At 41.3% G+C, this 25676-nt stretch overlaps 1 protein-coding gene across 1 annotated transcript in view; it reads right to left on the bottom strand.

The window, feature by feature from the left end:
- The window catches only part of LOC126293640 (uncharacterized), a 759104-nt gene that overhangs the window by 18854 nt on the left and 714574 nt on the right, over positions 1 to 25676 (bottom strand). The window contains exons 14-16 of the mRNA XM_049986916.1: positions 21988 to 22102; positions 21424 to 21558; positions 11557 to 11761 (exon numbers count right to left, since the gene is read on the bottom strand). Of these exons, the coding sequence (XP_049842873.1) occupies positions 11557 to 11761; positions 21424 to 21558; positions 21988 to 22102 (455 nt within the window). The remainder of the gene's footprint in view (positions 1 to 11556; positions 11762 to 21423; positions 21559 to 21987; positions 22103 to 25676) is intronic.

Genomic DNA, 25676 nt, shown 5'->3' with positions numbered 1-25676 from the left:
GTCATGACCTGAATCTACACTCCAATCTATCAGCACACTACTGCTCTTTCCTGAAACTTTTGAGGATGGCATTGCCTTAATCTGAACCTGGAAGAGGGCAGTCACTGTCAGTTACCATTCTCACATTTCTCTACTAGGGCACTTGGGAGGTGTCTGTTTTGCATATCAATTACAGGAGAGTTAGTTCGGTATATTTTCTGGCAACATGCTCTACTACATGGGACGTATTTAGGTTTCACTGACAATCTTTAAAGTGAGCATTTCAGTCAGTGAACACTTAGGGGTTGGGGTGTGCCACGTGTGTACATTGTATGCAAACAAGGGAAAAAAGAGTCAGTTGTATGGAAGCAGCTGCATTAAGGTAGTCAGCCATTTGTTGTTATATGTGCGCAGTCCTAAGCAGGCTTGCAGTGCTGTGCAGTGGATGTTGTTATGAGTTAGTCAGTGCAGAGCAGTTTTTCATGTGAATTGCAGGTTATTGTGAGTTGGTATGTGCAGGCAGTGCTGAACTGGGAGAGGCAGTTGGCATTTGTTTATATAAGACAAGCTGTGGTCTGATGATTCTGTTGCCAATCATTTAAAGAGAAGGAGTGCATGATATTGAACTTTGTCTTGAGAGTGGCTCTAATATTAGTTTTGAGAGAGCGAGCTATGTTTTTTGGATTGTTTTTGACGAACACGTATTGCTCTTCTTTATGCATCCCGCTCAGCAATCTGCAGTGAGGCATTACTATTTTCCTTTTCTTACGTCTAGGCATGTGTCTAGTAACAGTGTGACTAATTAGGTCTGCCGTGTATCACACTGATGATTAGGCTGACCTCAATATTTAGCAGTGTTTACATTCACATCCAGTATTTAGACTGTGATCAGGAGTCAGTAAATCATTATTTTCATTCACCAGATAGGAAATATTTCTGTATTTTCTGCCGATTTAGGAATTGGGCCAAGTGTAACATTATTAAGTATAGAATGCTGCATATTATGTGTTGTAGTAATTATTTTAATAAACTGGAATTTTATTTGCATTTTCCATTTTCCATACCTTGATCAGACTGATGCTCCTATCTCATGTTTTTTTCTAAAGTAATAATCAATAAATATTTTGTGATTAATATTATAGTGGATTATTAACTTTTTATTAGCTCAGTATAACATTTACCAGGAGTCACAGTTGTATAACACGGTCAACTTTATAAAAGTAACGTAAGTCATGCTGCTGAATAATGAAGCTGCACTTGCCAAGTTCCTATCTCATATCTGTGATTTGATTTTATACTGTCATATATAAGGACAGAAACTGGTCTTTATTAACCTGCAGAGGTTGTTTATTAATCAAGCACACCGAAACATCTGCATAATACTGGTAGACTGTCCATTCCGAAATACATGTATTGGTGTCTGTTGAGCATCTCACTAAATCCAAGCACTGTTCATCATCAACCTAGATATCTCATTTTAACAGACACCATACATACTACACACCACACCCAATCTCTGTTGATTCAGTTTGATACATAATGTACTTCTTTCATAAATCAGATAGTGGGAAAGTTAATTAAAACACACACACACACACGTTTATATCGATATGGCGAAGTCAACAACAGAGGGTGGCCAAATCCCTTCCTGTCGCTCCCCTCCACCCTTGTCCCCCTTCCACAACATGGATTTGTGTATCCCATCTCTTTGTGACTAGTGTTATCCTTTGTGATGAAATGGTGACAACATTTTTGAAGTCTTTGCAAAATGTGTCACTGACATAGGACATGGGTTCCGGCCCAGTACTCCCCTTCTTGAAAGTAGAAACTGCCTGAAAACCACATTTGAGCTGGCTGGAACACTAGTCCTTGTCAATGCATCAGGTGGATTCAATCCGGGGCTGGCAAACTTCCCCAAATCCTGTCGAGTTAGTTGCTAATGTGTGTGGTTATCCGGGCAGGTTACACATAAATTTAATTTCATGTTTTAGTTTCCAACTTACACTAATCACTGTTTAACAACACAAACAGTAATAATCAGACTGCAGTGCAAAGTAACTTATAGAATTTTGTCAAATGACAAAATCATAGTTTAAAAAATCTTTAATTTACTAGCCGTCAGTTTGTATCACAACGATGCTTTTGTGTAAAATAGTTCAGCTTTGGCATTAGAGTCACCACTATTGGAGCAATTAAAATACCTATTTATTTTTAATGAAAAATTGCATACCGTATTATTAATTGTTAATGGTATTTGTTTTACAAAATTTAGCATGGAAGAATTCTGCAAGTCATACAACAGTTGATTAAAATTATATTTGGATTCTCTGCTGACCTCAATGTCACAGGAAAACCTTTTTTCATTGCAATCTGCAAAAAAAGGTGTATTATAATAATGCCGAAAGTACAGTGTACTGTCAACGACCTATATAATGGCTGATGTCGGGCCAAAGGAGTGCAGCAGTCATTTCTTAGTTGTTGTAAGGCAGTTGGGATAAAGTTATTGTGATCAGATGCTGCTTTTTTATGAATAAATTCATTTAAAAAATTTAAAACTGAGATTTGCTGAAGAATGCAGTAACAAACCTAGGCCATGTGCAGTGTACAATAATGATGTGCACTCAAAATGTACAATCAAGCTGAACAATTATCATCATTCAAAATTCCTCAAGTTAAATACATAGAATAAACGTTTTTTTTGTTTTTTTTTTTTGTTTTTTTTTTTTTTTTTCCTATCAGGAAACACAGGCCCTGTCACCTGATCATCAATCATACTGTACCAAACATTAACTGAGAACCTAACTCAGGATCTCGTTCCTCTAGTGTCACTTGGGTTCTCCATTGGCCATGTATGAAAACTGCAGATGTTCAAGATGCCACTGCATTTAAATGTAGCCTCATCTGTAAATAAAGTGTATTGCAGGTCTCTGTGTGCAGCCAACCATTCACAAAATTGTTGTCTGCTTACTGAGTCACCTGGATGCAGACATTGCACAAGCTGCAAATGGAATTGGTACAAGCCATCAGAATGTAACGTATGGCACACTTGCATTTTTGTGATATTGAGCCGACGGCTAATGTGCTGTGTACTGGTGGTGGGGCTTTGTTGCACCATCGGGGTAATGTCTAATGTCGTCTCCGCCCCCCCCCCCCCCCCTTTTCTTCGATTGACTGGACGGCCTCACATACTGATGTAATGTGTACACAGGGTAATGTTCCAGACTGAAGTAATTTTTGAACAACCCTGGGACATACGCTGGCACAGGGTGCCTGTCGATCAGAGTAACGTCTCTGCTATTCTGTCACAGCCACACAGACGCTGTCATTACAGTACCTGTATACAAACAACATGTTTGCTTACTTTGCACAGATCAATGTATGTGGCATGTTGGTATTCACAGTCACAATGGACTTCCTCAACTAAACAACACTCAAGTACGACACGTAAATGGCCTCGTGACTGCTCACTGACCCAAATCACAACTTCACACTGGGTGCACTTAAAGCTCTCGCCTCAACGTGATGTCACAGTGCTGCCATCTGTTGGAGAACCCCCCCCCCCCCCCCCCCCCCACACACACACACACACCTCTTGCAGGATAGATCAGTCATATTTCCCACCGTTATTCTGTCCACTGCAGTGGTACACAGCATTTTGGTAAGTAATATTCACACTTGTCTTAATATCCATTCATCAATGTGTGCTCAATCCGGTTGTGTAACAATCGAAAATCAGACACGTATTCATAGGATTTTCACCTGTGGAATAACCTCACAAATTATGTGGCATTCCTCCTGAAACACCCTGTATATAGAACAAATAAACTATCACTATAGTGCTTTTTGCTAGTCACACTTACACCATTCAAATTTAATCGACTATAGTACTAAGAAAGTTGCTACTTTGAAAATGTTGCTGCCTCCTTGGGTTTACTACATAGCCACTGTTTACTGCTATTAGTAGTTCCATATGATCATAATGTTTGTTGTAAATAATCCACTGCAGTTCAAAAGGAACAGTGATTAACATAATTACAGTACCAGAAGAACAAGTGACATTCATTAATCCACATCACAAGATGTATTTCGTAAAGTAAAATTTAAAAGCAAATTGGAAAAAAGTTCTACTCCTGCTTTGAAGGAAAGGTATACAAACAAATCTATGGCACAGCCACAGGCACCCACATGGCACCCTCCTATGCGAATCTTGTAGAACAAATCTTCCCAGTCTCCCAGAACCCTGCACGCCTGGTTTCATTCAGGCTCATTGGCAATATCTTGATAGATATCAGATCAGGACTAAGGCACCCTATCCTCATTACTTGACAACCTCAACATCTCTCCCATCTGCATTACTCAACCCAGTACCACCTTCAAGGTCACTGACTTCCTCCTTTCTGATGGCTCCACCCTCACGTCTTCCACCATTAATCCCACCAACAGTACCTGCATTTCAACAGCTATTACCATTTCCATCACAAAAAATCCTCCCCGTACAGCCTGGCCACGTGGGGATGGCATATCTGCAGTGATGAGAACACACTTGCCCGACATGCTGAAGGTCACACAAAGACCTTTACAGACAGGCATTAACCCCCCTCCCTCAGACCTAGTCTGCAAACGTCTTCTACGCCGTTTCCCCTCACACCCACAATCCTTCCACTACCCACAAGAACCAGCTATAGATGAGCACCCCCTTCATCAACCAATACCACCCCAGGCTGGATCAACTGAACCACGTCCTTTGTCAGGGCTGTGATTATCTATTAACATGCCCTTAAATGTGGGACGTCCTACCAGAGATCGTTCCCATTTCTCCTAAAGAAGTGTTCCACTGTCCATCCAACTTACACAACAACCTCGTCCAGCCCTACACCACTCCCAATCCTGACCCCTTGCCACAGCGGTCATATGTCTGTCACAGGCTTATTCTACCCCATCAGAGGCTTGGCTCCCTATGAAAGCAGCCATGTTGTATACAGCTCTGCTGCAGTCACTGCTCAGCTTGTTGTATCGGTATGACCATCCAGTTGTCTACCAGGATGAACGGCAACCCCAAACTGTGGCCGAGAGCAAAGCGAATCACCCCGTGCCACAACATGCAGCTTCAAGATCATACTCACTGACCACCTGAGCAAAGATGTTTCTATTACTCAGTCAATCCAGCAAAGTTGTCCTCTCTCAATGGTGATGTGTGCTATTGTTGTATTGGTCAACTTAGCGTCTCAGATATGAGGTAAAACACATCAAAATAACAGGATGCCGTGCATCATGTACACATATGAAACTGTGCAATGGCCTCATTGCCTGAAGATGCCACGAAGTCAGTGTATACTCTCAAAGACTTAACAACTGTGACAGGTGTCGAGATCAACACAAGAACACAATTCTGTTAAACATTGGACAAGGCACCAGCCATATTTGCAGCACGGACTGGTGCAAAATGGGCACAGTGTGTAAATCACTTGGGCTCTAGCTGATTGGACTTCCAGCTCAGAAGCTAATTATAATTAAACAAAATAACAGCTGTCTTGAAAATTCACTCTAACAGGGAACTGGATTTACTTCAGGAAGTGCAGATGCTAGACGTATCAGTAACAAGTAAAGTATGGTACATGGCACAGATCCTGCCTATTCCAAACTCAAAAATTGACACACTGCCTCTACCAGTTACAGAATGAGGTCTTAATCTCGTGAGGATGAGACATAACAGCTAAACACTTTTAATTAATCACATAAAGGAAGAGATCAGAAAACAGAACTCAAGTCAAAGCCAAAATCTGGTACTCAAATAAAAGCCGGGAAGTACAACTCACCAATAAATGAAGATCAAATTAACATTTTATATCAACACTACCGTGACTTCAGTTATGTAAACAGCAAGGCAAACAAACAAACTACTTACCAACAGAGAGTTACAATAACCTGTCAGCAAACCTTCATTGTATATTGTTCATCTGCTTTAACTGTTGCCGTTACTTTCTTCTTGTTTATACTTTAATACCGATTGAACAAATATTACATCTGTAACCATGGAATGACCCTAACTTTTCTCTGCAAGATTTGCACTGATTCTGAGTGCAGATGTGGCTGAACTTGGTTTATGAGTTCCAAAATGTGGTTTTGCTAGTTTAAATTCTCATCAAAATTTTGAAGTTTTTGCCTTATTTATTATTTCCTCATATTTTGTGTGTGTGCACGCGACTGCTATCGCTGGTCAGAATGCAACTGTGTTGCATAGGACAGAAGTAGCAATTCAGAACGGGGTGCGGTAAGAGAAGGGATAGCAAGGTATGGACAGGGGAAGAGAAGTCAGCACTGCCTAATGGAGTATGCAGGAACTAGAGGGCAGGACAAGGCTGCCAGGCAGAGCATCAGGAGGCTGTGGGGAAGTGAGAGGGGGCTGGGGGGTGGGGAAAATGGGCAGTAGGAAGGAGAGGTGAAGAGAAGTCGAGAACACTGGTGGGTTTGACTGTACAGAGCAGCACACAGTGGGGAGAGAGGAGGCAAGTGGTGGGGTGGTGACAGGACGGACGGAGCAGAAACCGTCGGGTGTGGGGACAGTAGGTTACCGTAAGTTGAGGCCGAGATAATTTTGGGATTGGAGGAGAATGTGTTGTGGTAAGTTTCCTAATGAATTTTTCAAACAAACTTGGTGACCCATTTTGTGAAGTGTCTGGTAAGTATTCGTGGCTAATGTGATCAAAAGCTTTTTCTAAGTCAATGATGAATAAGCCACCTTTGATTTTGCTTTCTGCAGTTGTGCTGATGGCATCTCCGAGTGTAAATGCAACAGTTATTATGTTTCACACAAATGTGGCACAGTACTCACACACCCCTCGGCTTTTCCCGAAAACTCCTTCCATCCTCATATTATTCTTTGGGTAGTTGATGTTTGGAGACATAACATTTCTATTACAGGTAGTCTTTCAAAACCAGTTCATAGGTGGTGGCTGCTGGTAAATTGTGTATATGATTGGAGTTAACCCCCCAGCATCAATTAAGGCCTGAAGACGGTGCACTGAAGCACCAAAACTGGTAGCCATGTCATAAAGAACATCACAACGACAGCTGTAGGTATTACATTATTATTTTGAAGTCAGCCCTGAGGAATGTGATAGGCCTTATCTGCTCTATGCTCACAATGTTTTCCTTTTTGGGTAAAAGAACTATAATTCCCTCTTTCAGTTCCTTTGGTCCTGAGTCACGATACCATATGCCATTTGCCAAATCCAGTAGTAATACTCTGAGCATGTGCAAAGCCCAACAGGAGCAAGCATTTTCCTCTCTGACCCTCAAAACCTGCTAGTCTCTTTGTCTGTAAAGGGTTCTTAAACTATGACTCTGTCTTTTAGTGTGAGGTTGTGTGCTACCTTCTGAAGTATTTTGTTGTGTAGTGCATCATTAATTGCTTGTTGGTAAAGACCACATGTGAGAATTTATTTCACATTGTGTATGTAACAGCTATGAGGATCTGTCAAAACCTCTGCTGATCATCAACGTATTGCACTTTCACACTCATCATAAGGTATAACAACAAAAATAATTAATTACTGATGATATAATGTAAATGGATACATAAAAAATCTACTCACTCAGCTGTGGCAGAAGAACATGCACACACAAAAGGATTAAACTTTTACAAGCTTTCAAAGCCAGTGACTCCCTCTCCTGTCAGAAAAGCTGAAGGGGAAGGAAGACGGGTGAAGGAAAAGGACTGGAGAGGTTAAGGGAAATATGTACACTTCAGAAAAGACACTCAAAACCCAGTGTCACGGGAGACTGACTGTATAGTTAAGTCTACCTGACCTGGTGTTCTGGGTGACCTTTCTGAACTGTACATCTCTTCCTTCCCCTTAAACTCTTCTGCCAGGACAAGGAGCCACGGGCTCTGAAATCTTGTAAAAGTTAAATCTCTCTCTCTCTCTCTCTCTCTCCCCCCCCCCCCCCCCCTCTCTCTCTCTCTCTCTCTCTCTCTCTCTCTCTCTCTCTCTCTCTCTCTCTCTCTCTCTCTCTCTGTGTGTGTGTGTGTGTGTGTGTGTGTGTGTGTGTGTGTGTGTGTGTGTGTGTGTGTTCCTCTGCCACCTCATCATAAAGTACGGTAGAGGGACCCAATTTCATTTTCAGCCATGTCTTTTGGTTGGATATGAGAATAATGCCTTCCAAACAGTGCCATCAGGTATTCATTATTTTGGCTTTGTATCTTTTCCAGAAATATTTTTGTCTGGAGTGATTGATAATACTACAAGGGGCATTCATTAAGTAATATGAAGTGCATTCAAGTTCTAAGGCCTCCGATTTTTTTCTCTGGACTGGAAAGAGATAGAAACATGCGCATTGTTTTAAAATGAGACCGTGTTCATTGTCAATACGTCCCAGAGATGGCAGCACCGTACGGCAGATGGAATTTTACCCCCAGCTGCGAGAATGAGATCTGTTTTAAATACTTAAAACGGCAATGTTTTCCTTACTTGAACAGCGTGCAATCATTCGTTTTCTGAATTTGCGTGGTGAGAAACCAATTGCAATTCATCGGCAGTTGAAGGAGACATGTGGTAATGGAGTTATGGATGTGTCAAAAGTGCGTTTGTGGGTGCGACAGTTTAATGAAGGCAGAACATCGTGTGACAACAAACCGAAACAACCTCGGGCTCGCACAAGCCGGTCTGACGACATGATCGAGAAAGTGGAGAGAATTGTTTTGGGGGATCGCCGAATGACTGTTGAACAGATCGCCTCCAGAGTTGGCATTTCTGTAGGTTCTGTGCACACAATCCTGCATGACGACCTGAAAATGCGAAAAGTGTCATCCAGGTGGGTGCCACGAATGCTGACGGACGACCACATGGCTGCCCGTGTGGCATGTTGCCAAACAATGTTGACGCGCAACGACAGCACAAATGGGACTTTCTTTTCATCGGTTGTGACAATGGATGAGACGTGGATGCCATTTTTCAATCCAGAAACAAAGCGCCAGTCAGCTCAATGGAAGCACACAGATACACCACAACCAAAAAAATTTCGGGTAACCGCCAGTGCTGAAAAAATGATGGTGTCCACGTTCTGGGACAGCAAGGGCGTAATCCTTATCCATTGCGTTCCAAAGGGCACTACGGTAACAGGTGCATCCTACGAAAATGTTTTGGAGAACAAATTCCTTCCTGCACTGCAACAAAAACGTCCGGGAAGGGCTCCGCGTGTGCTGTTTCACCAATACAACGCACCCGCACATCGAGCTAACGTTACGCAACAGTTTCTTCGTGATAACAACTTTGAAGTGATTCCTCATGCTCCCTACTCACCTGACCTGGCTCCTAGTGACTTTTGGCTTTTTCCAACAATGAAAGACACTCTCCGTGGCCGCACATTCACCAGCTGTTCTGGTATTGCCTCAGCGATTTTCCAGTGGTCAAAACAAATTCCTAAAGAAGTCTTCGCCGCTGCCATGGAATCATGGCGTCAGCGTTGTGATAAATGTGTACGTCTGCAGGGCAGTTATGTAGAGAAGTAAAGCCAGTTTCATGGATTTCGTGTGAGTAGTTAATTATAAAACAAAATCGGAGGCCTTAGAACTTGAATGAACCTCGTACAAGACATTTTTTTTCTGAAAGCAGGTCAGTTTTCTTCAGGATTCCAACAGCCCATATTATTCTCCACTCTTTTGGCTACAAAAACCCTATTTTTCAACATAATCTCCATTCAATGTGATGTCCCTGTGTCACCTTACTGGGAGGCCCTGTTTGCCCAAATGGTATTGATGTACTGGTCAATGTCAGAGCCGACGTCTTGCAGCATCAGTAACCTCCCCATCATCCACGTACTTCCCATGGTGTGCATCCTTCATTGGGCCTAACAGATGGGGTCAGAAGGTGTGAGATCTGGGCTGTAGGGTGGATGAGGGAGAACAGTCTGATGAAGTTTTCTGAGTTCCTGCCAGGTATGCAGACTTGTGCGAGCCTTGCATTGCCATGGAGAAGGAGAAGTTTGTTTGCTAAAGTTGTCTCTTCACTTTGCTGAGGGTAGCCCAATACACGTCACTTCAGGGTCGATTAATGCACCATGAGGGAACACACTGACAGAATAATCCTAGAAGAAGGCCACCCTTACTTTACCAGCTGAGGGTGCGGCTTTGAACTTTTTCTTCTGAGAAGAAGCGGTGTGGCTCCATGCCGCAGATTAACATTTTTTTCCGGTTCATCACTGTGACCATGTCCGATGAAAAAGTGTCACGATCATCCTCCTAATGCATGAGAAATTCCACACAGGTAGTCCTTCATTTCTTTTTATGGAATTCTGTTAGGCAGTGAGGAACCCAGGGGACACAATCCTCTGAGTACCCCATCTGGTGAGAAGAGTGTGTCAGCACTACCAACAAAGGAGCAATGAGGTGTTTGGATGTGATCTGTCAGTCACCTCACATTCCAAAATTCCAGGATTCACAGCTGTGTCCAGCCGGACGGCACGGGAGAGAGTGGAAGGTTTGCGCAATTTTGCGACGGTGACGGATTGCTCGCCAGATGTCTCATCGTGCTTTTGTTCACTGCCACGTCTCTGTAGACGTACTGCAAGCACCCAGAAAAATCTGTGATGCTCTTGTTTTCCACCAAAGGAAACTTGATGACAGCTCTCTGTTCAGAATGCATCTCCATTCAAACGCCATTTTGAAGGTTACATATAACTTGATCACTTACCAGAACTTCTGGAACTATAGGGGCTAAATCGGGAATATTTTGCAATGTCCCACAACAAAGTCCACATTTTTTCAACTGAAATTGGCCAAGAAAAAAAGTGTGTTGTGTTACTTATCGAACACACCTTGTAGATCACCACTGTGCTTTGGTGTAATAGGGCCACCATTCCAGAGTGCTGGTGCATCTTATTTTTAATTGAAGGATTGTGCTATTTCCATTGCATTGCCTCATCAAGTCCTAGGCCTGAGAAGACTTATACTGTGCTTACATTATCCTCTGCCATGGTATACACTTTGCCAGAGCAAATTAATGTAGCATTGGTAGGCATCTCTGCAAATATATAAACACACTATCTAACTCTGCAAATAAATCCATACACTGTCTACCTTTGCCAGTATACTCAACACATTATCTACCTCTGCCAATATACTCAACACACTGTCTACCTCTGCCAGTATACTCAACACATTATCTACCTCTGCCAATATACTCAACACACTGTCTACCTCTGCCAATATACATTTGTACACTCCCCACCTCCACAAATATACTCGTACACTGTCCACCTCGGCAAATATACCCATACACCGTCCACCTCTGCAAAACACCTGTACACTGATCTTACACTGCAGATATACTCATACACTGTCCACCTCTGCAAATATACCAGTATGCTGACCAACTCCACAAATATACCTGTACAAACTGTCACCTTTACAAATACCGGTATACCCATACATTGTCCCCTTTACAAATATAACTGTACACTGACCATCTCTGCAAATATACTCTTACACTGTGAACTTCTGCAACCTGCAAATACACCTATACAGAATCCCCCCCCCCCCCACCCAGTCAGATACTCGGAATGTCGGCAGTTGCCTACCTGTGGCACTGACAGCGCCCTCGCGCACCCGTCGTTTGAGCGGCAGCTTAGGCCGGACGACGGTGGGGTGCTGCACCGTGGCCAGAGCCCCGTCTCCGCCCTCCGCCGGCAGCCGCACTGTCTCCGTCGTCGAGCTGTGGACGATCGTCACCTGCTTCAGCTTCTTCGCGCCCGGCCGCTTCCCGAGCAGCTTCGCGGTCAGTACCTGCGGGCACACATGAGGATGTGTATTATCGACGGACTGTGCTCTGTGACAGTGTGAGCAAAAAAAATTATAATACAAGGAAAACAATATGTGCATTGATCAAATCCTATTCTCCAGATGTGTCTCTGACCTAAAGTTCTGCTACCTGTACCTCATTTTGTGTACACAGGATGATTCTGTGGTGATGATACAAGATTTTAGGGATGGAGAAGGATACATGTATTATTTTGAGGTAAGGAACTCTGGTCCAGAAATGACCGAGTCGAAAGTTATAAGCAAAAATCATTCTTTTGGTTCTGACAGTGGAATATATGTACCGGTAACATTGTTGCTAAGACTGTAGGGTATGCAACTTTAAGAGGTGGTAGTGTGGAAAAAAGAAAGGAGAAAATATCTACTAAACAAGAACTCTAAATGACATACTTTAAGAGATATTAGCACTTGTTCATCTTCACTACTACGAAACACTTCTCTTCTACTCCAAGCTCTTTGCTTTTCATATTTTGGGAGGTGGTAGTACAGACCAAAATGAGGGAAAAAATCTAGTAAATATGGTTTCTAAAGTGCATATTTTAAGAACTATAAGCACTTGTTCAGTAGAAGAGTTGTTTTACACACTACGTAAGATGAACATAGCTCTTAAAGAGCTTGCAGTAGAGGAGACCTGTTTCATAGTGTCAAAGATGAACAAGTGCTAATACCTGTTAAAGATGCATTTTAAAGCCCATGTTTAGAAGACTTTTTTTTACTTATATCTTTCTAAGGAACCTGCCCCTAAAGTTTGTCGGTGTGTTTTTTGGACAACCTGTATATCTCCTGTTCTGAAGTTCTGCTACCTGTGCCTCATTTTGCGTATTCAGGGTGATTTCATGAAGATGTTGGAAACTTTTAGTGATGGAAAAGGGTATATGTATTAACTTGAGGTAAGGAAATCTGGTGCAAAAGTAACTGACTCAGAAATTATAAGCAAAAATCATTCTGATAGTTCAGACAGCGGAATGTATGTTCTGGTACTGTTATTGCCAAAAATGTAGGGCAGGCAACTTTCAGATGCGGTAGTACAGACCAAAACAAGAAAAAAATGTCAAGTAAACATGGGCTCTAAAATGCTATGGGCACTTACTGATCTTCCTTACTGTGGAAGACATCTCTTCTCTGCAAGCTGTTCGATCTCCACGTTTTTTGAGGAGACAGTATGGGGGTGAAAAAAAAAAACAAGCTCTGAAGTGCACACATAATGAGCTATGAGTAACTGTTTGATGGAGGAAATGTGTTTCACAGTAGCGAAGATGAACAAGTGTTTGTAGCTTTTAATGTATGAGGTCTGTTCAAAAACTTCCAGAACATTCTAATTTCACATCAATGGTGTGTCAGAGTGAAATGCAGTTGACATCCCTGCACACACCTGTACTTAATGTGTAACTGCTGGAAGTTACATTGTTGTACAGCAGAGTCAGAGGTGTGACGTGTCTGCATTAACTTTGTGTGAAACTCAAGAAAACCTTTAAACACACTAAATGATGCCGGAAGCATACAGTGATGAGTACATAAGCCATACACAGTTTACGTATGGGTCACACATGGTTTAAAAATAACTGGACGAGCGCTAAAGATGACACTCATTCAGGATGCCCTTCAACGTCTACCGATGACACTCGTGTCGGAAATGTCAACGAAATTGTGCGTGCCAATCGAAAACCGACTGTCTGAGAAATTGCAGAAGAAGGTAACATTTCAGTTGGATCGTGTCATGAAATCCTCATGGAGCATCTTGGAAAGCATCGTATTGTCACCAAGTTCGTCCCACGGCTAACGAGTCAAGACCCAGAAAGACCTTCGCCTCGCAATTTGTGAACAGCTTTTGGATCGCGCACATGGGAATAAGATCTTCTTTAACAGAATTATAACTGGTGATGCGATGTGGGTCTACAGTTATGGTGTTGAGACCAATGGGTCAGGGAAGACTTTGTCAGATCAGGTTAAATGTCAAAGCCATGCCAGTAGTTTTCCTCTACTTTGAATTCATGCCACGAGGACGAACTGTTAATCGATGGATGTATTGTAATGGCTGCAAGAAAATGTGAAAAGAAAACAGTCTGAAATGTGGCAAGACAATTCGTGGCTCTTGCAACATGATAACATACCCGAATATTCATTCCTGTTGGTGTGTGACTATTGCACAGAAAATGAAGTAACTGTGCTGCCTCATCCTCCATAATCACTAGACCTTGCTCCTGTGGACTTTTTTATTCCCAAAACTGAAATCCCCTTGAAAGGATGAAGATTTTCAACAATAGACGAGATAAAAGAAAATTCGCAGACAGCGCTTTGCACGAGCCAGTAAGAGGTGTACGGATATTGCCTTCGGAAGTGGAAACAGCATTGGATGCAGTGTGTCAATTGTGGATGAGAGTATATCAAAGGAGACCATGCACAATAGGTAAAACATAAGCACAGAAAAAAATTTGTGGACAAAATTCCGGAATTTTTTGAACAGAGCTCATATTCATTTTAGAGCCCATGTTTACTAGTCATTTATTTCTTGTTTTGGTCCATATTACCACCTCTGAAAATTGCCTACCTTACAATCTTAGGAACAACAATGCTAGTACGAGTGCATGTATTCCACAGTCAGAGGTATCAGAAAAATTTGCTAAAGTTGCACTTTCCTTTGCTGTAATTGGAGTTAACCCTGTTTAGAATATATTCAAGAATTTCAATATTTATGTGTAGGACTTGCATGTCATCTTTTGATCTAAGAGCTTATAGAGGAATTGGCATTAATCAAAATCTTTAAAGAAATCAAATAAATTAATTACATTCTAAAAAAACTGAAATGTCTGTATTCTGTTGCATAAATATAAAATTAAGTAAAATATTCACATAGAGCTTGATACAGCACTCTAGGAATGTGACAAGTCATTCACAGTTAAATACAAGAGTAATCTCATATATTACATCTCATCTGTTATAACTATTTTTGCTAATACTCTAAAATTCATATTTTTATTTTCATATCTTTATCTTGTGTTGTACTAATATCAAATAGGTTGGGACAAGAAATTTAAACTAGCAAACAGACAAAACTACCTGAAACTGGAATATTCCATGGGGAATTACATATCGCCTGCACAAAATGTTATTCAACTTTCAGAATCCATGCAGACCAACAAAAGAGTCAGACAATACAATGTTTCTGATTTTTGTTTGGGAATGGTATAATATGAGTCAACAGTCTACAGAATTTGAACTATGGTTATGGGAAAATGGGAGTGCTTCTGCTGCGCTATGAACTTAAGTACATTTCAGGGTTCATAAATATATGTGATGAAATTGTGAAAAATGAGTGCAAGTAATCTACATAAACATCTGAAAAGAAGACATGTCATCTGTCAGCAGACAGGTGTTTGAATAAATGATGTTGTTGTTGCCACGGTCTTCAGTTTGATGCAGCTCTCCACACTAATTCCATCTATGCAGGCCTTTTCACCTTCAAGTAACTAACAACAACATACATCCATTCGAACGTACTTCTGTGTTCATCCATAGGCCTCCCTCTACATCCCTCCCTCCCCCCTCCCCCCCCCCCCCCCCCCCACACACACACACACTAACTCACACTTCCATCTATTACCAAACTACCAAACTGACAATTCCTACAAACTTCAGGTGATGTTCTTATCAATTGATTGCTTCTTTTAGTTAAATTTTCCCCAGTTCAATTCAGTACACCCTCATTAGTTACACAACTTGCCTGTCTAATCTCCCATTTTCAGTTATTTTGCTGCTCAGTTGCAAAATGATTTAGACAAAATTTATGTATGGTGTGAAAAGTGGCAACTGACTCTAAATAATGAAAAGTGTGAGATCATCTAAATGAGTACAAAAAGGAATCCACTAAATTTTGGTTACATGATGAATTGTACAAATGTACAGGGTATCTATTCAAATAGATACTTAGGGATTGCAATTTCAAATAACTTAAATTGGAAGAATCGTACAGATAATGATGTGTGTGTGGGGGGGGGGGGGGGGGGGGGGGGTAGGGGGGGGGGGTAGGAGGGGGGGGGGGGGGGGGGATTTGTCCTGTCGGTAGACCACTCAGAAGATGCAACAGGCCTATGAAAGAGTCTGATTACATTATGCTCGTCACTGTGCAGTATGGGATCCTCAACAGATAAAATTGATAAAGGACATAGAAAAACTTCAAAGAAGGGCAGCCTGTTTTTATGTTATTGTGAAACAGGGGAGTTTGTGTCTTGGTATGATACATTTGTTGGGGTGGCTGTCATTAAAACAAAGGCATTTTTTGCTTGTGGGAGCATGCAGGAATGAATGTGGTGGGGAGACAGTAGGGCTGCTAGCTTAGTTAGGAGGTTGGAAGGGGAGGAGGAGGCAAGAGGAGTGGAGGAGGAGGAAGTAGGGTCCTTTTCCTCTCCTGTACTTCTCTCCTCTCCCCCCCCCCCCCCCCCTTTCCCATCCTATGCCCCACCCCCAAGCTCAAACTTCCCAACTGCACCTAGCAGTCCTACCATGTCCCCAACACATTCATTCCTGCATACCCCCACAAGCAGCTCTACATTTTCCCTCACCCTTATCCTATTATCCCTCCCCCCATCCTGCCCCAGCCATCTCCTAATCCCCACCACCCACAGGTTGGTTGCTGTCAATATACACCCTCTCCCTATGCCCATTCATCCTAATTGATAATTTGGTTGTAGTTGTGCTAATTTACATGCCAAACAGTGTTTACATAATAGCTGGTATATGATGTGTGTCGTTTCACAGGTGGCGCTCCCTTTGATAGTATATGACTTGCCAGTTACAGGGCTGCTGTAGGTGCTGGCGGGAGGGTACATAGGGCAGGTCTTGCAGCGGAGACGATCACAGGGTAGGTGCAATATGGTAAGGAGTTGGATGCAGAAGGAGCATAGGACCTGACAGGAATATTGTGGAGATTGGGAGGACACGGAAAGCTAATCTAGGTGTGGTGGGCAAGATTTCAGACAGATTAGGTCTCATTTCAGGGCATGATTTTAAGAAGTCATGGCCCTGTCAAAGTGGCTGATTAATACATTCCAAATCAGGATACTACTGAGTCACCAGTACTGAAGTTGTTTTCTGGAGGGATCAGCAGTACCAGGATTGGATGTGATGACCCAGGAAATCAGCTTTTGAACTAGGCTTGTGGGGTAATTACTTGCAGTGAAGGCTGACGTGAGAATGGTGGTGTATTGCTGTAAAAATTCAGCATCCAAACAAATATGTTTGCCGCAAATGCCAAGGATGTACAAGAGGGAATATTTGACGTGGAAAGGATGGAAACTGTCACAATGTAAGTACTGTTGTTTGCTGGTTGGTTTAATGTGGGCAGAGATCAACTTCAAGGAAAGTGCATGGGATTCGGAATAGGACCATGTGAAATTTAACTAGGAGAACGTATTCAGAGATTCCAGGAATTTTAACAGGTCAGTGTCACTGTGAGTCGATATATAAAATATGTAATCACTGTATCTAAACCGAACCAGGGGCTGAAGCCTTATGGATCGCAGGAGAGCTCCCTCTGAGCTACCCACGAAAATCTGACATGGGAGGGAACCATCCTGGTTCCCATGGCTGTACCCATAATCTACTTGTAAGTCTGCCCTCAAATGTAAAGTAGTTTAAGAATAAAGTTGATTAAGATGAGTAGGAAGGATGTCATAGGTTTGGAATCAGGTGGGCACTGACTGAGGAAATTTTCAGCAACAGACAGACCATGTATATGGGGTATGTTGGTATGGTGACAAGCAAAGTGTGCGGTGGGAGTGGGACGGGCACAGATTTCAGACAATCTTGAAATGGTCAGTATCTTTCATAAAGGAGGGGCATCTTTGTACTATGGATTGCAGGTGCTGATCAGCTAAGGCAGATATACATTCGGTGGGTACTTTGAAACCAGCAGCCATAGGACAGCCAGAAAGATTGGGTTTGTGGATCTTAGGAAGAAGGCCAAAGTTGGGGGTGCGTGGTTTAGGTGGGGTGAAAAGTTCTATGGATTGAGCTAGTAGTCCTTGTGAGGGGCCTGAGGTCTTACAGAGGGGACTGCAGGCCAGTATGAATCATGCTGAACATTTCCTCAGTCAGCATCCACCTGCTTCCAAACTTATGACATCCTTCGTATTCACCTTAATCAACTTTATACTTACCAACAACTAATTCACCTTTGAGGGCAGACATATAAGCAGATCAGTGGTACGGCCATGGGTGCTTTCCTGGGATCCGTAAGTCCTCGTGCCCTGGTTTGGTTTAGGTACATTGATTACATCTTTCCCACATGGACTTATGGTGAGGCTGACCGGTTAAAATTTCTGGTATCTCTGAATACCTTCACCCAGTTAAATTTCACATGGTCCTATTCCAAATCCCATGCGACTTTCCTCAATGTTTATCTTGTCCTCACCAACGGCCAGCTACACACTTCCACCCACATTAAATCGACCGACAAACAACAGTACTTACATTTTGACAGTTGCCATCCTTCAAATGTCAAAAGTTGCCTCCCTTACAGCCTTGGTATTTGAGGCAAGCGTATGTTCTAATACAGATTTTTTATGGCAATACACCACCATTCTCACTTCAGCCTTCACGGCATATAATTACCCCACCAGCCTAGTTCAAAAGCAGATTTCCTGGGCCATCACTTCGAATCCTGGTACTGTTGAAACCTCCAAAAAACAACTTTGGATTGCACCACTGGTGATTCAGCACTATCTTAATTTGGAATGTATTAACCAGCTACTTTGACAGGGCCATGACTTCCTAAAATCGCGCCCTCAAATGAGAGCCATTCTGTCTGAAATATTGCACACCACACCTAGAATAGCTTCTCTGCAATATTCCTGTCAGACCCTATACACCTTCTGCACCCATCTGCCTACCCTATGTCTCCTACCTCTGTGACTTGCCCTATGCACCCTCCTACCACCATCTATAGCAGCCCTATAACTGGCAAAACATATACTATCAAAGGGAGAGCCACCTGTGAAAGGACACATGTGATATAAGAGCTGTTATGTAAACACTGTTCAGCCAACTACCACCAAATTATCAATTAGGACAAGTGGGCATAGGCAGAGGGTGTATACTGGCAACATGCAATATTCTGTTGCACAGCATGCTCTACAATATGACAATCGTGACCTCGGTGCCTGTTTCACGACAAGCATCACCTGGATCCATCTGGCCTTAATTTATATTAATTTCTTCCATCTCGGCATTTCTTCACTCTATCTACTCTTTTCTTCACTGCGTTTTAGTTTTATACATCTTTCTTTGTCTTAACCATCTATTTTTCACCACACCGCTCCCTTGTCTGTTACATACAATGCACCTAGCTTATTGCTCTTGTTAACTTGTGCATGATGTTTGAGCAGTAATCTCTGTCTTGCATATTACCCTGTCTTCCACCTTTAAACTCTCAGGTTTTCAAATCTCACCCGATGCAGTCCCCAACAATCAGTCTTTCCTTCTCATCTCTTGTAGTACTTCTCCCCTGACCGGCATTTCTGGCCGACTGTCCCGAAATCTGCCCCTTTTCCTAAACCTCTCAAGTTCTTTTCCTTCCTCTGTCTTCCTCCCTTTTTAACCCATCTGCCTGAAGAAAGAGCCACTGGCTCTGAAAGTTTGCCTAATTACAACCCTCTTTTATGTGCGTGCTCTGCTGCTACCAGAATTTTCCATTATTCAGTTTAGTGAAGTTCATAAAGGCGTCTATGATAGATCTGTGTTGATAAGGCATCTGAAGAGTTATTGATAGTTAACACTGAGGCTGCAGATAAGTATTAGAACATAAGAGGTTTGTATCTAACTTTAATATAATGGGATAGATAAAAATCTACTCATCAAGCAGCAGCAGGGGATCACACATAAAGGTACTGAAATTTGCAAGCTTTCAGAGCCAGTGACTCCTCCTTCTGGCAGAAAGGATGAGGAGGAAGGAAGAGGGATGAAGGAAAAGGACTGGTGATGTTTAAGAAATGGGGACTTTACACATGTGTTCTTCTGTCACTGCTGGTAGATTTTTTTTACCTTAGCCGATTACATTGTATTTTCAAAAATTTATTTCTATCAAATTCTGTGTTCCAACATCTGAGAAGGATGCCACCAAACCCACAATTTACTCCTCACTGGTGTAAACTTGTTACATATGAGCATCTTTATTCACAGATTCTTCTCTGGTTGCCAGTAGATTCACAAACAATGTGTGAGCACTCACACGGTAACATATGCTATGCCACCCCAGTGCTTAGACATTTTCAACAACTCTTCCTACCCATCTAAAATCCCAAATCGCCCACCTAATTCTTGATGAGATGCAGCCATGTCAAGCACAATTTCCTCATTCATTAAGAAATGTAAAAATCCAACTGTCCACTTGCACAGATGGTCATCACTGAGCTGTGTCAAAACACAAACTCTATGACATAGTATTCAAATATGCATGTTCCCCATAATGCAGTTGCTTCATGTTTCATACTAATGTGTCCTCATCTTCGAACTATCACTCTAGCATACCAACCAATCCCACAATATCCTTTTCTTGAACCTTCATTAGAAATGCATTTTCTGCTTGCCTCTCCTCTTTGCATGTAAATCTGTTTTCTCTGTTTTCACTCTCCTTATTCTCATGTTACTTTTCTATTTTTCCTTGTTACTTACTATTTTTTGGCACATGTTCTTTCTTACTACATGTTTCTCTAATGACCCAAAACAGTTCTCAATGAGCTAGACAGGCTCCACTGTCCAACACTCGACACTCCACATTCAAAGGGATCGAGACTCTTTCTTCACAATTACATTACAGGTGCTGCTTGATAATAGTAATTACATTATTTTTCTTATATCTAAAGGTTAAATAGCTATAAACAAATAGTTTTGAGGATACAAATTTTTACAAGAGATCATTGGTGCATAATTTTAAAGGAAATATATACATTGAGATGAGTGCATATTGGAATAGCAAGAGGGGAGGGTCTGTGCTTAGCTTGTCTCTAGAAGCTGGTTTAGTTGGAGCAAATGAAAAAACTTTATTTTATTTTTTACACGGTGCTGGGGTACAAGAAGGTAGCAACTCCCCAACCTACTGTAGAAAACTTACGTACGGCGAATAAAGTTTGCCCGCCATCTCTGTGGGAAGAGAGATGAAATACAGAACATATTATCATAGTTTTCAGATAAACATGATTATAAAATATTTGAAGTCATAGAGGGCTGCTGTTGAAGGAGGAAACAAGCTCTGTGTATCACAAGAGAAGTACTTTGGTAAATGAAGCAGTTATCAAATAACATGAAAATTTACTATTTTTATATAGTAATTTAGAATTTTCACAATATTAAGTCTGATTTATAATAATTAAACTGCGCTACATGAAACTGATGCACATGAAAATAAATTGGAATAAAACATATTTCATTCTTCAGAAAGCGCATTCTCATTTGTGTGGTGTCCTCTTCAACTTGTTGGAAAACTGATAATATTTCCATATCTGATGAGGTTTTATTACTGATATTAATATTTATAAATCTAGATTAAGTTTAAAGTGATTATTAAATGAAGTTTTCACATAAGAAAGACAAAACCACGAAGAAAGCTTAACCATTACAATACAAATTGCACAAACCATGAGGAGAATGACTCCAACCGCAATGAAGAGCACAGCATACCAGTACTGTATGACCCATTTCTTGAACGAGGCAATACTCTCGTCTGAAAGGAGCAGTTTGCGAAGTGTCGCTAGAGGTCCTGACGGGTCGACCTGGAAATTCGTGGGTTTTGTTTTACACAGTCATTAAAAACAATTATCTATATGAAAGGGGAGGTTAACTGAAATTAAACTTTTGCTATAGTATCTGCAATACTGCTCATAACTTTGTTGAGTGTGTGAAGGGGCTACACTCTAGAACAACCCTACCATAAAAACATATTTTATTTAATTTCAGTTTGGAATTACTTTATGTAGTTTCTATCAAATAAATAGATCTCAAATTTGAAGCTTATAATTTTATCACAATATAATTATGATAAAATAAAAGGTAAATTGGCTTGAGAAGGTTACAAAATAAGATTTGTTCCTAAAGCAGAGAGATCAATTGGAAATACACTACTGCAAAGAGAAGTATAACTAAATGTAAATTTCTGGTTTTGCAACATGTGGCATACAGGTGAAGGTGCAAGAGGGTCTCACCTCACGACATTTCTGGAAGACGTCACAATAACCGTTGTAATCATTGCATGGTGTTCCGGGTTTTGCATACATGTCAGGTACATCGTACGGATACTGGTTCCATTCAAATGATGACCTGTAAGGAAGTAATTGGGATGCACATGTAAAACTGAACAAAACACATTTCTGAGCACTGAGCATATTATTCAATAAGAAAAAAATATGTTTTCCTGCTGTTATACTTACAAGGGAACCTCCCCATCGCACCCCCCCTCAGATTTAGTTATGAGTTGGCACAGTGGATAGGCCTTGAAAGACTGAACACAGATCAATCAAGAAAACAGGACGAAGTTGTGAGGAACTACAAAAAAATAAGCAAAATATACAAACTAAGTTGTCCATGCACAAGATAGGCAACATCAATGATAGCGTAAGTTTAGGAGTGGTCCCATGGTTAGCGTGAGTAGCTGTGGAATGAGAGGTCCTTGGTTCAAGTCGTCCATCAAGTGAAAAGTTTAATTTTTTATTTTTGGACAATTATTATCTAACCGTCCGTCCGTGCAATGCGAGGTAACTGCGCCGTAGTATGGGGACGCTACACCTAAACAAACATCGAAATACATGGCATCAGTCCACTACAGTGCACGGAAGAGAGAGTATTCCTGCTAACGAGCCTCCCTGGCTGGCAGTTGACTGTTCGCTACTTTGGATGAGAGTGCATTAAATACGTGAGATGTATTCCATAGGCAATATGAATGCAGCAAATATAGCTCGCGACTTCAATAACAAGGTCAATGAATATTTTCCGAACTGTAAGGAATCGGAAAGTTCTTTAAAGGATCGAATGATTGTCGAACATTTGTATGATTATTTCCTACATTTGTTGATAAACAGTACGTGTGGTGATGACGAAACCTTACTAACTGCTATAGGGCTGTATGTACCAGATGATGAGATTGTTGTTGATCCGTATGAAGAACATGAAGAGGAAATACTGCAACTTCAATCTGATGGCATTTTTTTGGGTTACATGAAGGAAATGTTCCAATACAGGTTACCGTCCAAACCAATTAAAAGATGCAAATATAGATTATGGAGTGAAGTAACAAATAAATTTAAGAAATTTAAAGGGATGGAGGAAAAAAGCACAATTAAATATTGCAAAGAAGTCATGGAATTAGGCGGAACCCAAAGACAGAAGTTCAGTGAACTAGAAAACCATGTACACCGACAATTTATTAAAGCCAGAAATGCATTAAGTGCAGTGCATGTTGCAGACCTACAGATTTGAGGATTGCATTACGCTAAACAAATCGGCCTGGACTTCAAGGCTTCATCTCATTGGCTTGTCATGTTCGAAAGAAAATACAAAATTACGAGTAGGAAGATTACGAAATATGTAACCAAGAACTACCCGAGTAAACTGGAAGAACTTTTAGTGTGTTCAAAGACGTTTGTTACAGAAACTAATGTCAGATTCCAACAGTACGAAGGCGAATATATTATCAACACAGATCAGTCCGGTTTTAACTATGAAATGATATCGACTCGCACGTTATCGTTAGTTGGAGAAGGCGACACGGAATGTACTGTAGAGCAGCTGCATGCCACTTCACATAGTTATACCATATAATATGCTCTGAACAAAGCAGGATTTATTTTACCTACATTTTATTTATGTTTGCAGGAAAAAATGGTGTATTTGGACCGCAAGTTCAGCAACAGGTGAATAGGGTACTTGCGCAAACGCCAAATGTCATTGTGAATTACAGTCCATCAGGAAAAATGGAGAAAAGACTAGTGAAAGACTTTAATGAACGTGTGATTGTTCCTTACTCGGACAAAGATTTTGCCTTACTCCTTGACAGCTATACAGAGCAGAAGGATCAGGCATTGTACAATTTTAGTGTGGGAGTGGGCGTGATTACCATTCCTCCAGGTTGTACACCTATTGTGCAACCGTTAGATGTGTTTGGTTTTCGGCAAGTGAAATACTTTGTGAAAAGATTCTAGGATGTTGCGAATCTGCACAGCTACACAGAGCAGTATTTTACTTGACCGTGTGTCAATTATCAAAGTTCAGGACATGTTCAGATGTCTACACACGGAAAAATTTGAAAATGATAAAAACATATGTTTTGACAAAGCACAGGGAAAACTGTGCGACTGTGAAACTGTTGCATTCATTTGTTGCAGTTTATGTGACAAACCCTTATGTTTTCATCACTTTTTTGGGAGTGATTATTACATCCACAAGAAGACCTAAATCAGGCAACATGGAAGAATCTTTTTACCCAATCGCCAAGTGTACAAGTTAGGTGGGTGGACAACATATTCCTGTCATGTGACGCACATGCCGTCACCAGTGTCATATAGAATGTATAAGATGTGTTTTCCTGTGGAGGAATCGGTTGACCTATGACCTTTCGATCAAATGTTTTCAGTTCCCATTGGAGAGGCACGTCCTTCCGTCTACTAATCGCACGGTTTTGCGGTGCGGTAGCAAAACACAGACACTAAACTTATTACAATGAGCAGAAACGTAAATGAACGAACGGACAGATCATAACTTTGCAAAAATAAAGAAAATAAACTTTTCACTCGAGGGAAGATTTGAACCAAGAACCTCTCGTTCCTCAGCTGCTCATGCTAATCACGGGCCACGGCGCTCCTGCACTCACACTATCCTTGATGTTGCCTGTCTTACACATGGACTACTCAGTTTGTATATTCTGCTTATTTTTTTCATAGTTCCACACAACTTCTTCCTGTTTTCTCGATTGATCTGTGTTCAGTTTTTCAAGGCCTATCCACTGTGCCAACTTATAACTAAATCTGAGGCGGGTGCAATGGGGAAGTTCCCTTGTTAGAACTTAATCTGAATATCAATTTTTCTAATCTATTTGCTCCTTCTCTATCAGAAATACTAAATAAGAAAAGACAAGAAAAAATAAAAACTGTGAAGGATAAGTTTGAGAAAGTCATTAGTAGCTGAGAAGGGCCCAAAAGTGAGGAATAACTGAGCGAGTTGTCGGATGTTACCTAGTACTTGTTCCCACTGCTTTTGTTCCCCTGATATCACCTCGAAAGCTGAAGCTTCCCACTGAAAAGTTCCTTTAAGGTGTTATGGTCATATTGTTTAACTGTTTCTCATATTGAGTGGAATATAGAAAATACACAGAAGATTTGGAACTGAAAGAATACAAGGAAAGTCAGACTTCACGAGAAAGAAATTGCTTCTCCCATAATGATACACAAAACCACACAGTGAGGGCAAGGGAGGAAGATTACGGCAGGATGGCAAGGGAATGTGGATGTGTAATTTTCAGAGTGGCTCCCCCAGTCAGGAAAACCATGCAAAACCTAAATTTGGATGGCCAGAGATCTGAACCACTGCTATTCCAAACATGAGTCTGGTGTCTTACCACTGCAACAGTCAGCTCGTTAACTGAGCATAAAATGTCGCCTGAAATCGATTTAACCCTTCACCTCTTTACAGAACGATTCTTTTGCTGGTTCATTCCTGAAATGTGCCCAATATTCTGCAGATACTTATGCCTGACATTGAAAAAGACTGTTCAGCTGTTGTAACTATTAACAGTTGAAATCACAGGTGCAGAAAATGACAGCAAGAAAAAGTTTCAAAGTGTGTAAATCTTGTTACAAGTCACTAACTGCTTTCATTCTCAAATGCTGGAAGAGTAGTCTAG

Source organism: Schistocerca gregaria, chromosome 10 (assembly GCF_023897955.1).
Source record: "Schistocerca gregaria isolate iqSchGreg1 chromosome 10, iqSchGreg1.2, whole genome shotgun sequence".
Classification (NCBI taxonomy): domain Eukaryota; kingdom Metazoa; phylum Arthropoda; class Insecta; order Orthoptera; family Acrididae; genus Schistocerca; species Schistocerca gregaria.
Note: the sequence above shows the minus strand (reverse complement) of the source record. Positions and strands in the feature narration are given on the sequence as shown.